The sequence below is a fragment of the Amblyomma maculatum genome, chromosome 1, assembly GCF_055883805.1.
Source record: "Amblyomma maculatum isolate TAMU_Amacu chromosome 1, ASM5588380v1, whole genome shotgun sequence".
Lineage (NCBI taxonomy): Eukaryota > Metazoa > Arthropoda > Arachnida > Ixodida > Ixodidae > Amblyomma > Amblyomma maculatum.
The window spans coordinates 409,251,804-409,267,124 of NC_139344.1; the positions used below are offsets into that span (position 1 = coordinate 409,251,804).

Genomic DNA, 15,321 nt, shown 5'->3' on the forward strand with positions numbered 1-15,321 from the left:
TGAATCTAGCGTGCCTTTGAAAATTCCAGCTTAATCCACCAACATACCTTGTTGGAAACCAAGTGACAAGGATGCATATGAGAGCCTTTAAGCATGAAATAAGGAAGAGATTACATCTGGGTCGCAATCGATGCGTCATGACAGTAGCCAAGAAGGGGATGTAAACTAGTACAATGCTCCGAAGAGCGTTTTTCTTTAGTAAGAAAAAGTTGTCGATCGGGTGGCACAATTCTTGACAAATCGAAATCAAAATCGGCGGTTACTTTGATCGTAGCGTATGTCTGGGGGATAACACGTGTTTTATCAATATTAAAATGGTGGTTATATACACGCATTGCTCTTTTTTTTTTCTTCATACGTCCAGAGATGTAGCTTTCACGTAATATTGTTGACAGCCGAGAGTGCATGAGGTGTAAAAAATAATTTGTGAAAGGGAGTTTTCCATAATTGCTTTAGGCCATGAACCCGCATTTATACGCGTGACCTGAACTGTCCAATCTTGAATTGAATTATTCCAGTTTTAAGCCTCTGTGTTCTTTACCTGTTGTTTAATGTTCTTAATTTATCCGTCCTGCCTCCCTACATACTTAGTGGCTAGTTTTCTGGCCATTTTCCGCCACTGTGAGTCAATTCCCCTTCGGCATAAACATTTAAATACTTTAGCTGCCTAACTATTCTCGTCCATTTTCCTGAGGCGTTCTTCATACAATATTTTGCTCTGAGGCTCTCGTGCCTCGAAAGACGTCCTGCCCATGTCTTCTTGTACTGATTCGTTCATAGTCTTGCCGTGGGCTTCAAGTGCTAACGCCCCCACATATATTTGATTTATTTCTAACCCCGACTGTAGTGAGTGTACGGAAAGCGCCACCTTCGGTAAAAACAGCCACACACTGTTCACACACTGTTCTTTCCCCACTGAGTAAGTGCTTTTGCTTTGAATATTTTCTTGTTGCCTAAAAATGAGGGTAATGACAAAATAAAATTATAGCCGCGAAAACTATGGTCTCTCATTTCACAATGGAATGCAATTGTATTCCTCAGGCGCTCCTTCGGTACCGCAGCGGTGACGCCTTCTGTAGCGGCAGCCTGGTGAGCGAGCGGTACGTGGTTACCGCTGCCCATTGCGTCGAGAACCTCCGCACGCGCACAGCCCAGATCGAAGTTGCGCTAGGAAAGCTGTACGTGGACCAGGTGGAGCCCGAGGAGCTGGTCACAGACGTGCGAGACATTCGCATCCACCCCAACTACCGCCTCGTCACCGTCGACAGCGACATCGCCCTGGTGAGTTCTTTTAAGAGCCGCACGATGTGAGGACGTGCCCGTTCTCATCGCGGATTAGAATGAAGTGTGAGAATATTTTGCGATGAAAAATGCTGGTGCTTGCCAATTTCTTCCTCGTTAAGCACTCGCTCTATGCCCCTTCTTCTTTAGATCCGCTGCCTAATTAAGCCGAGAATCCTCCAATCCAACACTACAGGTTCGACCTCACATTGGTGTATGGCACGACGAGGTTCAACAACACAATGGCCGCCATTAGATTATCCGTCGATTAAAGTTTCTTAGGCAGGGCGTCACTTCTGAGTTAAGAAAGTCGAGAAGTGCAATAACGTTCGTTACCCGTTCTGTTGTTGGATAACGATACCCTTTTTAGGTCACGCTTCAAGGCTGGCGCATCCTTTTAAACGTCTTGGTCTCCTCTGGTAGCTGCAGCTCTACATGACCACCGTCCCACTTGATAGTCATCTGATGTCGTGCTTCGGTCAATCTTTGACCCGCTAACGCATTACGTGAAAGGCGCTGTGCAACATGAAACAATAGCCTCTTAAATAGTTTGCGTACTCAGGTGAATGGATTATGAGTAGATAATCACTGGTATAGAGAACCGTGATCATGGGAGTATCTATGCGAAAAGCTTCCGTCTTTTTTGTTGTATTTTTCTTGCAAAAATTATTATTTTCCAATGCTTCTTTGAAAACATATATTTGTTACTTTATCTATGACATTAAAATTTCGGCACCATTGCTTTATTTAATTTGCAATTTCAATTCCCAATACGCTCCACTCATGCTATCTTCAATTACAAATTTCGCACGTAACCTACTCATCTAGTCTCCGTGCCTCATTTCATATGTCATTCAATTCACAGCATGACCACACCTGATATTTTTGAAGACTCGTAGCACAACAGCTCGAACTAGCACTGTCTTGGACAAGTATTTTCAGATTCCCACACGCTGCGCTTTCATTGGTTAAGTGGCTGCTCTGCTCTCCTTGTGGACGACCGAGCACAATTGGCACTACTGATATTAAAAGGCAACTGCGGCGTTTTTTAATTCCCGGGATTTCACTGAAACTTTCACAGTAACATCTCCTGAAGATTCTAGTCAGTTGTATCAAATTTCGCAGCCCTGCAATGTTTTGTTGCACCACACAATAATTTTAAAAATGTTCAATTAATGGCATCAACCGGATAGGTACATTTCTACAAGCAACCTTGGGTTGGTGACGTAAATGAATGGCGACCGCTTATATTTGTTCCGCGTTTGCTGAAGGACAAACTTTTGAGCTTGCTTTCGGTCATTTCAGACAAATGGTTACCCCAGCTAGCATTTACTATCGCCAGTTCAGCTAATTAGCGCGCGGACGGTGTTTTTCGCAGATATGGAGGTGACATCGTAACACGGAATTTCGCGACGTCATAAGTTGGCCGAAACCTACTTTCGGTTTGTTTGTTTGTTTGTTTGTTTGTTTTTTATTGTTTTAGCTCTTCCAAAATACTTCTACCTAAAATTTCGAAAAACGGTGTTTTTGCAGCCGATGAGAAAGGGTCTTAAAGAATGCGATGCGATTACGAACTCAACATGTTTAAAAAAAATCCTTAGTTGCCCTTTAAGTGATGCTTCATTATATTTAAGGAAGGAATTTAGGCAGTCTTACTCTTCAAGCAAGTAAACATCTTCAAAATGGTAATAATTGTTGAGGAACTCCAGGTGAGATGCACAGGCTCGTGAAAGTCAGTCTGCCGAGTTGCTCAGAAACCTCGAACCGCAAACAGAATGAAGAGATCCATGAGCCTGAAACGCGAGCTGCGCTTAAAGGACTTGCAGTCTGCTCGGCTCCAGGCGCTTAAATTATTGCGAACAAAACCCCCAATTACACGAAATTACTATATACTGTAACTATTGCTGGGAAAGATGGAACCTGCTCTAATTATAAAGACATGCAAAGAGGCTTCGTTCAGAAATTGTGAAAGAAGATGGAATTTCAGTATTCCTCTCTCCTCTTGCTTATACTGACATTACAAGTGATCCAGAAGAGTGCAAAGCTGCATGAATGACAAGAACTGCTTCCTCTACATCGCGATGGGTTTCGGAGTAAACCTACAAATATAGGACATCATGCTAAGAATCACGGAAGAGCTGTTACATCGCATTCACCAGAAAAACTCAAGAGCTGTCCTAGCCCTAGATCTAAAAAAAAAGCACTTGACAACTCTAAGCATTATGCGACCAGCTTACAATGAAAAAACTAGATGTGGGACAGAGGACATGCGACTAAATCAAAGCCTTTCTCACTGATTTACCGCCCTCAATGATGTACCACAAAACTTAAAGGGCGCACCCTGCGCCAAAACACATTTATCCTCAGCATCACAAAAATTAAAGTAGAACAAGAGCTAAGGACCCACATAACCACTACTCAGGCCTGCAGGAGACAGTCCACGTCGAAGGTGCGTAGCAACATGTAGGGATGAATTCTCCACAGGCAGAGTAAACAATAAAAAAAAATCGCACTCCGGAAAAACGTTTAGTCGTATAGATGCAAAATGGGAAGAGAACACAGCTATAGCTCTGGCTATAATGGGCACAGCTGCATAAATCAGATATGCTAATACTGCATCTAAAAGCTTTGTCAGAGGTGAAATCCTGCATTTGGTTCGCTAAGTTTGATCACCTGCTTACCTGTACATTTCCTGCATCCAGATAATGAAGGATTTCGCCCAAATATTTCACCAAAATGAGGCTGCCCACAATTATCCTGCGCCGGCCCGCCGTGTGGTATAGGAGGCCTCGACATAGAGTAAGCGAGGGAGCGCATGATGACATTCCACGAAATTATTATTCACTGACGAGATGGTAGAGACACTAGTGCCTCTTCATATTAATAACTACATGAACTGCAACAGGTTACCTGGAGACAGTTGCAAACTAGCTGGTTAATCCACCCTTAAAAGTATTCACTAATACATCCAGACTGATTTTCACTTAAATGCAAAAACTGAGACACCTCTGAGACGGACATGGCGTGTATTTTCAATGACTGCTGAACTGGAAGTCAGCAACACTTTGGAATGGGAGACAATGGTGTACAGCTCGGGTCCTGATGACAACTAGGGTCGAAACCTGGGCTTTCAAGATCGCGCAAAAGCCGAGGGATTGTGCCACCATAGGCTAAGAGTATGGTAAAAGTAAAAAGTAGCAAAGTAGCCAGTGATACAAAGATCTTTTTCCCATCTAACTAAAATAAAGTTTTCTCTTCTGTCTTCCTGCGAAGTGGGATCGTGCAGCAAATGATAGTTCAACGTGAAAGGGATTTTGAACGTGTTGTACTTTAGGTAACTGCCACATGTTAGCCAAATAAAATGTCGAGAAAAGCTTTCCGAAAGAGGCCTTCCAACCACCTGCATAGTCAGGACTGTAAAAAAAAAAGAAAAGAAAAAGATGATGTCTTTCGTGACAGGTGACTTCTTTCTCGTCAGATGGGGCCTTGAGCGTGCGCATGTTGGGGGTACAGAGTGCAAGTAGAGAGGCTTACCTCGACTTAAAAGAAGTCGAATATGGAAGTTTACAGGGGAAAAAAGAAAATCAGAAAGGAGCCACTTTGTGATAATTCTGACGATAGCGTTTTATCGCCTGAACTGGTATGAGGGTTCACTAGTGAGTGTAGATGCAAGAAAGGGTATATTTCCTGGAAGATTACTAATGTGGTAAGCCTCAAGAGGCATGCATGATACTTGTATGTCGCATTATCAGTGTCAATTTCTACGCCGGCCTAATCTGCGTCTCTCAAGCACTGCGATCGGGCATAAAATGGTAACGTGCGTGTTTCCACTAAAGCGGTCAGTAAATAAAGGTTGGAATGTGGGTGGCTTAAAAGCAGAGAAAGAACTGGAGACAACGTTTTAGGATTTAAAAGCAGGGTACCTTGAAAGATGGGGGAAGTCGCGCCATTTATTCATACAGATAAATAAGGCGTGCTTCGCTTAAGGGGTTTTCTTTTTCGGTGCCTAGATTTAAGGATTCGATAAATGAACGCATGGAGCCAAATTTTACGCGACACATCATTTTCTGATGGCAGTGTGTTCACGTCAGATATCTCTGGTTTTATCTGGTTATCTAGTACTTTCTTTCTTCTATTGACTTTTTTATGTTCAATTTGCCATTCATTTATTTCTCTAATTAAAGAATATTTTCTCAACTTCAGACTTGTTTGTGAGATTCATAACCACTTTGTTGGATGGCTGTCTTAGAAGGGTTCTTTGGCATAGTCTGGCATTTTCATTCGGCAAGGATTCCATTTTGGATTTTCCTGTGGTGCCCAGTTGTCTCAAGCGACGCCAGGCCCTAGTCTACCGTCAGTAACAAAGAGAAAACACTGAGCCTGGCGTTACTGCAGCCAATAATGAAGCGCAGGAAGTTTAGAAATGATATTGAATTATATTCAGATTTGTTGTATTATTAGACCAGCCTCTTTTTTGGAAGGCTGTGAATATTTTCCATGTATATAGCATTGCGCGGTATTCCGTACGTCGACTTTACTTCGCGATGTGACTTCAAATGCATTAAAAGTACATCAGTGACAACAACCCTCCATTCCTCACCACACTCAGCCCCCTTGTTTTAAAGGATGCCGTCTTGGCACCTATCTGTCCTTCGATATACAGCTATGCGCCAGGAGTGTTCAAGCTCACGTCTGTCATTGCAGGTTGAGCTCGCCGAGCACGTGCCCTTCAGCACACTGATATCTCCCGTGTGCCTGGGGGATTCGGACCAGATCGAAAAGGAGTTCTTCCTGCGCTCCAAGCAGAAGGCGTTTGTGTCCGGCTGGGGTCGCACCATGAACAACAAGCGCGCCTCGAGTCGCCTGCAGGAGGTAGAGGTTCCCATCCTTGCGCCTGACACCTGCCGCCGTTCCACAAACTTCACGGTAAGTCACGCATCGCTCACGCGACACTTTCGGAATGAGCAGTTTTCATTCGCCGTGTCGCTTCTCGTAACATTACCGAACTATGGACGATTTGTGTTTTCTTGGTAGAATTGCGTGCACTCGTATGAAGCAGCAATTCTAGCCGGAGTCTTCCATATGCTTTAGTTGCGTACGACCAAGTTTCATTTATTGAAGGGAGTAGGCATCGCACTGTACAACCTACTAATTATTCCAGACTACCATGATACGGGACTCACAAATTTTTATAATATTGTACCATGTTCTTTGAAACGAAGTCATGAGTCCACGTAAGAGCTACAGCGATAGTTGTTTATCCGTGGACTTGCCTGATATTAGTGATGATCACATTACAACTTACTAGTTGCTCTAAGAAATTCAACACCCTCTGTGCTAGAGTTTCTAGCTTGTGTCTGTATAATAAGACAGCTTTAGGAACTTGGATGTTTTATCCACCGTGCATCCCACAAAATATCCCGCCGGAATGAGTACATATACGCTCAACTTCTATATCATTATGCAGTAGACTTTTGGTTCACATTTCTTTCATGCTATTACAGTTATTCTATAGACAGCCATTTACTTTCTGCAAATGAGGTGCGTTAAGAGCTAGCAAATGGAGCTTTCAGGCTTTTTGTTTGTAGGACGTCATGCAGCTTGCATTAAATAGTGGGCACAATGTATATAGAAATGCACGAAGCGCCACGTCCACGTTATGCGAACCTCTCTGCAAAATTACATTTTGTATGTTTACTCCGAAAAAGTAATAAAATAGGCGCACAATACCTAGCCCCGTTAAAACAACTAAACTGTCTTTTTAAATCATCTCGTCTAGTCTTGCGGTAGTTTAGGATCAGCAATATATTTATACTGATCACATCACAGTGAGCATCTCGGAAAATGCTCCACTTTTTGAAGGCGGTTGGCCTCAGCACTGGTTCACTCTCTGATAAGCCGACAACTTTATCTAAAATGCCTTTCATATTTGTGGCACAATGCAGTATGTTGGTGAACAACTGCGTAGAATAAACACAGTACACGTTGAAGGGCAGAGTGTGTGCTACGTACTCAAGACTAAAGGACGTCGCTTATCGAACCTTAGTCGTGATTCAACATTTTTGTAGTCTGCCGCGTGTTCTTCAGAATCCATTGTAAGGTGGAGTACGGACTTTTATTCCATCGTTTCAATGTTTTACTACGTCCGTATGGGAGGCGCTGGGGTTATACGATGGCAACATGCAGTGAGAAAACAATGTGTGAGAAAATATAAACATGATAAGAAAGGCCGGAATAAACAAGATAAATTTTTTATCACGAATTTAACACGGCAAAATACATGTACACGTCACAATGAACGCAAGAACAACCTAATAGAAGGCATGCAGGGATGTTTACAATTATAAAACATTGCTTTTTAGCTCATCGAGGAATATTATGTGGTGCCTGAAGCGATTTTATTAAAATAAGTGTTGTACCGTGACCCTACGATAGATACGAATGAGTTCTTAAACGCTCCCGAATGGACGTTTAAGCTTGCCGTCGGATTACTGTGCTTCCTACAGGACGTCAGTCGGAAGGGAGAATTTAAGACCTATTTTAAACGTGACTCTGCCTTAATTACTACCAGGTAACGTTGCGCCCCATTAGGGAATTTGCAATTAACGTCCGATTCGCAAATATAGTCAATCCGCAAGCTGTTGCATTTGGGCATGTTTCTGTAAATGGTGCAGGTGACGGAAAACATGGTGTGTGCTGGCGCTACGACTGGCGGCATTGCGCGGGACGCCTGCGACGGCGACAGCGGAGGTCCTCTGGTGGCTGAACGCGGCAGCCGGTGGTACCTTCTCGGAATCGTCAGCTGGGGTGACAGCGTGTTGTGTGGCTCAAAGGGCAGCTACGGCTTCTACACCAAAGTGAACCGGTTTCACGGATGGATCAAGAGCATCATCAGTTGAGCGAGCCCACACTGCGACAGTCACTACTCGAGTGACATGCACCGAAACAGTCTACGCCCCCAGTCAATCCGGGGAAGTGCCCGGGGAAGTGCCCGGGTCGAACTGCTCTTCTCAGGACTGAGGATACACCTCGAAACCAAGCACAAACTCAAACACGCGCGAATGCGCACTCGCTAATTAAGTGCAAATCGTGTTCCCCACCCAACACTGATGTTCACGTCAGCACGCTGTGACTGCCACTTCTGCTCCGACGGTGAACGTTTCAACGTGCTGCCATTGGCAGAGAAGGCGACCGGACCTGCGTCCGGCGACATATAAGCTAGTCTGAGAAGAACGCTACGAACTGAATGCGTGAATGTTGTCATGTAAGTTACTTTACAGGCAACAAAAGGTTCTAAAGTGTACCTCCGCGGCACCGCTCTACTAGCCGCCCTGGCCATCTGTCTTTCCCTTGAACGTTGACGAGTCCACACACGCATCTCCGCCAACGGTAGACCCAACAGAATACGGACGTAAGAAGTGCCGATCAGTGCATTAGCATATTCGTAATGTACTCGTCGGATGCTGTAACATTTAACCAGTCGTTTGTTTTTTTGTCATTCACCTTTATGTCATGAAACTATTCTTAAGGCTCGGCTTGCAAGTGTAGATCAATCAATAATGAACCATTATGTAGAAACCTCTCCAGCGCGACAGCATTCGTACGAAAAACATCTTGCACGGTAGATTTAATGCAGCGAACCACCATAAGTATACCCCTTGAATCATCGCCGGAAAATGTTGAAAACGTATTGCTTAGAACAATTAGCATATGTAGCGAATCCTAACCCCGGTTCGCTATAGGCAAGCAGCGGACGCTTTCCCGGGAACCTACATCCTGTTCCACGAAATCAGTTTGCATTGATTTTGGGATAAACATCCTTTTTTTGCGGTAGGAGATTGTTTTTGAGAAAGAAGAGCAAGGAATTCCGCCAAGGGTTTCATATAGTGTTCTGCTTTCTAGTCGTACGCGAGGCAGTGAAGGTAGGGCTGTCATATAAAAAAACGTGGCACTCGAAGAACTTTTTTCGCACCGAAAGCTGAACCTGACGCTTTTCCGTTAAACCACGTCAATAACGGCATTTAGAACCTTTATGGAGAAATCTGTCTGTTCTTTCGTCTAAAGGCTTGATTAGCAGCTGCAAAATGAAAAGAGGAAAAGCGAAGAGAGTGTGGGAGGCGATGAGTGGCGGTTGAGAAAGCAAAGATAAAATTGTGACTGTCTCCTGAGGAGGAGGCAGAATTGAAGAGGAAAGCTGGAGAGCGTGGCCGGCGAGTGAAGGTGTCTGGCAGAGAGTGTACAGATGATTGGAGTAAAGCAGGGACATTATGCTGCTCGGCGATTCATCGCTTGCTTCACACCGCCCATTCAGACGTTCTGTACCCGTCTTGCGCAATGCTGCAGCTCTCGATCTCTAATACTTGCCAGGCTCAGGCCGCAGCCCGACATTTAGTGCCTGTCAAAACCCGGAAGAATGTCGTTAAAAATAGCATCTAAGTCGGACCAGGCACGATGTGGGTGACTGCGGCGACTGCAGTCATGAGACGCAGGCGCATCTTAGCAATTGGATAGGAGGTTAGTGAGGTGGGGAGAACTTTTATACCAGCGGACAACTTTCTGTGGCTACGCAGCAAAAGCTGGACAGGAATTGAAAATGCCAAATGGGAATGGTCTATCTCAACGCTAGCGGCAAGTAATACCCTCGACACTCCCAACTCGAAAATAACCACTCCCCTCGCTACGGGTAAAAAGCCCGTCTCCTTTCCTTTCTGGCATAGCCTTCTTTGCAGCGCGGCGAAAAGCTGTCCACGTATCCTCGAGTAAGGCATTATATTTTTTAAATTTTCATGAGTCACTTGCCCGCGTAAACAATGCAAGCTCAATTTTTTACCGCAGTACCGAGTATTTACAACCTCTTGTTTTTACAACCTTAAATATGCAGCATACATGAATGTTCACTGGACTCCGCTTAATGATACACAGGCAAAGCTCACTTTCCCAGCCGCTGCCGAGAAACACATGGCGTCTATCGCGCCAAGAGCAGTGACTGTTTTACATTTTGCACTTGGAGTGTCTTGTGTGGTGCACGGCACCGCGTCGTCTTCAGTGTGTTGTGTGCGCCCTCAGTGGCGCGTGTATGTGCAATGATCTGTTCAATACGTAGTGTTCAAAATCAATAAAGTGGTGGAAAAAAGTATGTTGTGTTCTGATCTTTTTTACGGATGGTGACTTAAGAAAAGCTAGTTCTTTTTTTCGCGCTGAGGGCGCTTTCTCGGATTATATAAGAGTGATTACCAAAACCGCAGTATTCATGCTTATTGCATGATGAATTACTCACAAACGCAATACCGCAGGACATGGCACGGGTCCCAGAAAATTTCGACTAGCAAAGACGTTTAACGTCTATTGCAATTGTCGGCACGCGGCAGTTTTCTGTTTATCGATGACATCGCAACGCAGGTCCACATCTTAAAAAGAACCAGCGACGTTTGTCCAGGTGTAGTGAACATGATTTTTTTTTTTTTCGTTTCTTTCAAGTACGCACCAGATGACGGCACGGCAGGAGAGTTGCAGTCAGAAAAGAACATAGCCATAGTGAAGGTGAAGAATTGTGCCCTCGGGAGTTGTGACAGAAACATCTCGTAGTGTAGTTAGCATAGAAGAAGAATATGAAGTTACTGTCAAAGGGGGACGCTGGCAATGGCTGAGGAGGATGCAGCCGGAGGGCGGTTTTCATAGGAATCTTCCCTGAACTAGTTAAAGTGCAAGGAACGTAGCATCATCGGCGCTTCTTGCAGCGCTGTTGTAGTTCGCAAACGAATAAAGATGCAAATGGTGTGAAAAGACGAGGATAGTTTTGGTATTCCTAGCTCAGCTTGCATTTTACGGCGTGCTAAAGAACGGTGCAGCGGTGGCGTAGCGGTGCAGCGGTGGCGTAGCGGTAGAACATCCGCCTCGCATGCAAGAGGACCGGGGTTCAAATCCCGGTGCCGCGCAATTCTCCACCGGATGAAAGAAAAAAAAATCCGCGTGTTGATGGAATTGCATAAACAGGTTTGGGGTGCGACCTGATGCCGGTGAACACCTCCGGCAACGCACTCCCTCACCAGAACAGGAGTTGGCCACCCTGGTGCAGTAATTGGCCGCAACCTCCTATGATAAGCTCCATAAAACCCCGGCCCTCAGTCACCAGCGGCTGCGGAACAACTGACCACGGCGGCGGTCAGACCTGTGACGCAGCAGGGGGTGCTAAGAAAGCCTGGCTCCGCTGGACAGGCCGCCATTGGAAACTGACCCTGGCAACGTTTAATGCTAGAACCCTAGCTAGTGAAGCTAGCTTAGCAGTGCTGTTAGAGGAACTAGAGGGCATGAAATGGGATGTCATAGGGCTTAGTGAGGTTAGGAGGCCGAATGAGGCATATACTGTACTGAAAGATGGGCATGTACTGTGTTATCGAGGCTTACCAAAGAGACGACAACTGGGAGTAGGTTTCCTTGTCAATAAGTATATAGCGGGTAATATAGATGAATTCTATAGTATTAATGAGAGGGTTGCAGGCATCGTAATTCGGCTTAATAAGCGGTATAAACTGAAGGCTGTACAGGCCTATGCACCTACATGTAGTTATGATGACCAGGCAGTTGAAAGCTTCTATGAAGATGTAGAATCGGCAATGCGAAAAGTAAAGACGCAGTATACTGTACTAATGGGCGATTTAAATGCCAAGGTAGGGAAAAAACAGGCAGGAGACAAGGTAGTAGGTGACTATGGCATTGGTTCTAGGAATAGCAGGGGGGAGTTACTAGTTGAGTTTGCAGAGCGCAATAACTTACGAATCATGAATACCTTCTTTAGCAAACGGAAGAACCGGAAATGGACATGGAAAAGTCCTAACGGAGAGACTAAAAATGAAATCGACTTCATAATGTGTTCAACCCCCGCCATTATGCAAGATGTAGAGGTAATCGGGAAAGTGCGATGCAGTGACCACAGGATGGTGAGGTCCCGAATTAGCCTAAATCTGAAGAAGGAACGCAACAGATTAGTAAGAAAGAAACCCATCAACGAATTAGCGGTGAGGGGGAGGGCAGAAGAGTTCAGGATCTCGCTACAGAATAGGTTTTCAGCTCTAACTGAGGATGGCGACATTACCCTAGAGGCAAGGAACAATAATTTCAGAGATATCATTACTGAGTGCGCGGTAGAAGTAGGCGGTAGGATAGTTAGAGAGGATACCGGTAAGCTGTCTAAGGAGACGAAAGATTTGATTAAGAAACGCCAGAGTATGAAAGCTTCCAATCCAACAGACCAGATCGAATTGGCCGAGATATCAAAGCTAATCAATAAGCGCAAGGTGGCCGATATAACATGGAGAAAATTGAGCATGCTGTAAAGAACGGGGGAAGCCTTAAAGCGGTAAAGAAGAAATTGGGCATAGGCAAAAACCAGATGTATGCGATAAGGGACAAGGCGGGCAACGTCATCACTAATATGGAAAAGATAGTCAAAGTAGCCGAGGAGTTCTATACAGATCTCTACAGTAGCCAAAGTAGTCAGGACCGTAATGAGATTGGCGGTAGGGAAAAACAGTCAGACGTTCCACCAGTGACGAAGGACGAGGTCAAGAAAGCACTAGAAACTATGAAAAGGGGGAAATCAGCTGGAGAGGATCAGATAACTACAGATTTGCTGAAGGACGGGGGGGATATCGTGCTATAAAACCTGGCCACCCTGTATACGCAGTGCCTGGTATCATCGACGGTACCGGAACCATGGAAGAATGCAAACATTATCCTCATTCACAAGAAAGGGGACTCTAAGGACCTTAAAAATTACAGACCAATCAGCTTACTGTCTGTTACGTATAAGGTATTTACTAAGGTAATCGCTAATAGAATCAGGACAACCTTAGACTGCAATCAAGCAAAAGATCAAGCAGGGTTTCGGAAACGGTACTCTACTATCGATCATATCCATACCATCAATCAGGTGATAGAAAAATGCTCGGAATATAACCAGCCCTTATACATAGCATTCATTGATTACGAAAAAGCATTCGACTCAGTTGAAACCTCGGCGGTGATGCAGGCATTGCGAAATCAGGGGGTAGACGAGCCATACGTGAAAGTGCTGGAAGATATATATAGCGGCTGCACAGCAACCATAGTTCTGCATAAAGAAAGTAACAAAATTCCCATAAAGCAAGGTGTTAGGCAAGGAGACACAATCTCCGCAGTACTATTCACAGCTTGTTTAGAGGAAGTATTCAGAGACTTGGAATGGGAGCAGTTAGGGATAAGGGTAGATGGAGAATACCTCAGTAATCTGCGATTTGCTGATGACATTGCCTTGCTAAGCAACTCGGGGGATGAACTGCAAATAATGATTGATGACCTAGACAGGAAAAGTAGAAAGGTAGGCTTGAAAATCAATATGCAGAAGACTAAGGTAATGTTCAACAGCCTCGGGAAGGAACAGCAGTTTACATTAGTTAGCGAAATACTGGAAGTAGTAGGCGAATATGTCTACTTAGGACAGGTAGTAACCGCAGACCCGGACCACGAAAAGGAAATAACAAGAAGAATACGATTGGGATGGAGCGCATTTGGCAAGCACTCGCAGATTATGACTAGCAGCTTACCGGTATCGCTCAAGAGGAAACTATACAACAGTTGCATCTTGCATGTACTCACCTATGGGGCTGAAACGTGGAGGCTAACCAAGAGAGTTCTACTTAAGTTGAGGACAACCCAGAGGGCTATGGAACGAAAAATGGTAGGGGTAACATTAAGAGATAGAAAGCGTGCAGAGTGGGTCAGAGAAATAACTCAAGTTACCGACATTCTAGTAGAAATTAAGAAGAAGAAATGGACATGGGCAGGACATGTAGTGCGAAGAGAGGATAACCGATGGTCGCTGAGGGTAACAAACTGGATTCCAAGGGAAGGAAAGCGTAGCAGGGGGCGGCAGAAAGTTAGGTGGGCGGATGAGATTAGGAAGTTCGCAGGGGTCAAGTGGATGCAGCTAGCACAGAACCGGGTTAAGTGGAGAAATATGGGAGAGGCCTTCGCCCTGCAGTGGGTATAATCAGGCTTATGATGATGATGAAAGGACAGCATACGTCTAGTTATATACAAAAGCTATGTAAACAAATACGCTGGTGGCACAGTCGTCATCCGCGAATCGGCGTATTCCTGCGGGAGTTTAGGGCTCGCTCACTAAATACTGAATACTGCATGTTTACGTTAAAGCACTCACGAGTCATTCGCTGGACAAGCACCAGAAATCTGGTAGTTTAACTTTGGTTAACCCTGGAGAGAAGCCAAAGCTTCATGTGCATGGCTACGCTCATTGGCAAGCTTGGATTAAACACTCTTCGGTGCGCCGACTTTTCAGCGCCTCATTCCGACGTGCCTTCTTGCGTTCCGACGCTCTAATGTAGCAAGGAACACTACATTAGATAGCCCTCCTCCATCTCCAGCAGGGTTGTAACCTAGACAGTAGCCCGGGGGCTCCTATTTAAACACGTAACCAGAGCGCCTCGATGCACGCGCCGCGCCCCCTTGCAGGGTGGAGTCATTGGATGGATGGATGGAATATAGGAGCGTCCCCTTTGAAACGGAGTGGTGGCAGTAGCTATCATGCTCATTTTTCTCCCTATATCTTAATTATTGATTTAGAATGGTTAACTAAACCATCATTCTATTTATTAAATTTTGTTCCTACATTACTAACATTATGTCACTTCTCTGCTTTTAAGCCACCAATCTTCCAGTCGTTTTTTGCTAGTTTCCACCGCCGGTTTATTCACCCGGCCACTGTTATCTCTAAACCCCAGAGCTTCAGGAACAGTGATTGCGCCTGCACCAACTTCCGGATGGATACCATTACATTCCAGTATAATATGGGCAATTGTTTCACTGGAGTTTCCACATACAGCATATGCGCCATCTCCATTGTTAAATTTCTTTTTGTAGCTGCGTGTTCTAAGGCACCCTGATCTAGCTTCAAAATGTAGGGCACTGCCTCTTGAGTTATCAATGAAATCTTCCTTCCTGATCTGCATTTTCCACTTTCGGTATAATTCCACACTCTGTTTC

General features: G+C 44.8%; 1 protein-coding gene across 1 annotated transcript in view; it reads left to right on the forward strand.

Annotated features, from left to right (window-relative positions):
- The window catches only part of LOC146208902 (mannan-binding lectin serine protease 1-like), a 72,893-nt gene extending 62,484 nt beyond the window's left edge, over positions 1-10,409 (forward strand). Inside the window, exons 11-13 of the mRNA XM_084596394.1 lie at positions 1,042-1,281; positions 5,986-6,207; positions 7,956-10,409. Coding sequence (XP_084452520.1) covers positions 1,042-1,281; positions 5,986-6,207; positions 7,956-8,180 — 687 coding nt within the window. The 3' untranslated portion in view covers positions 8,181-10,409. The remainder of the gene's footprint in view (positions 1-1,041; positions 1,282-5,985; positions 6,208-7,955) is intronic.
- Positions 10,410-15,321: the final 4,912 nt, after the last annotated feature.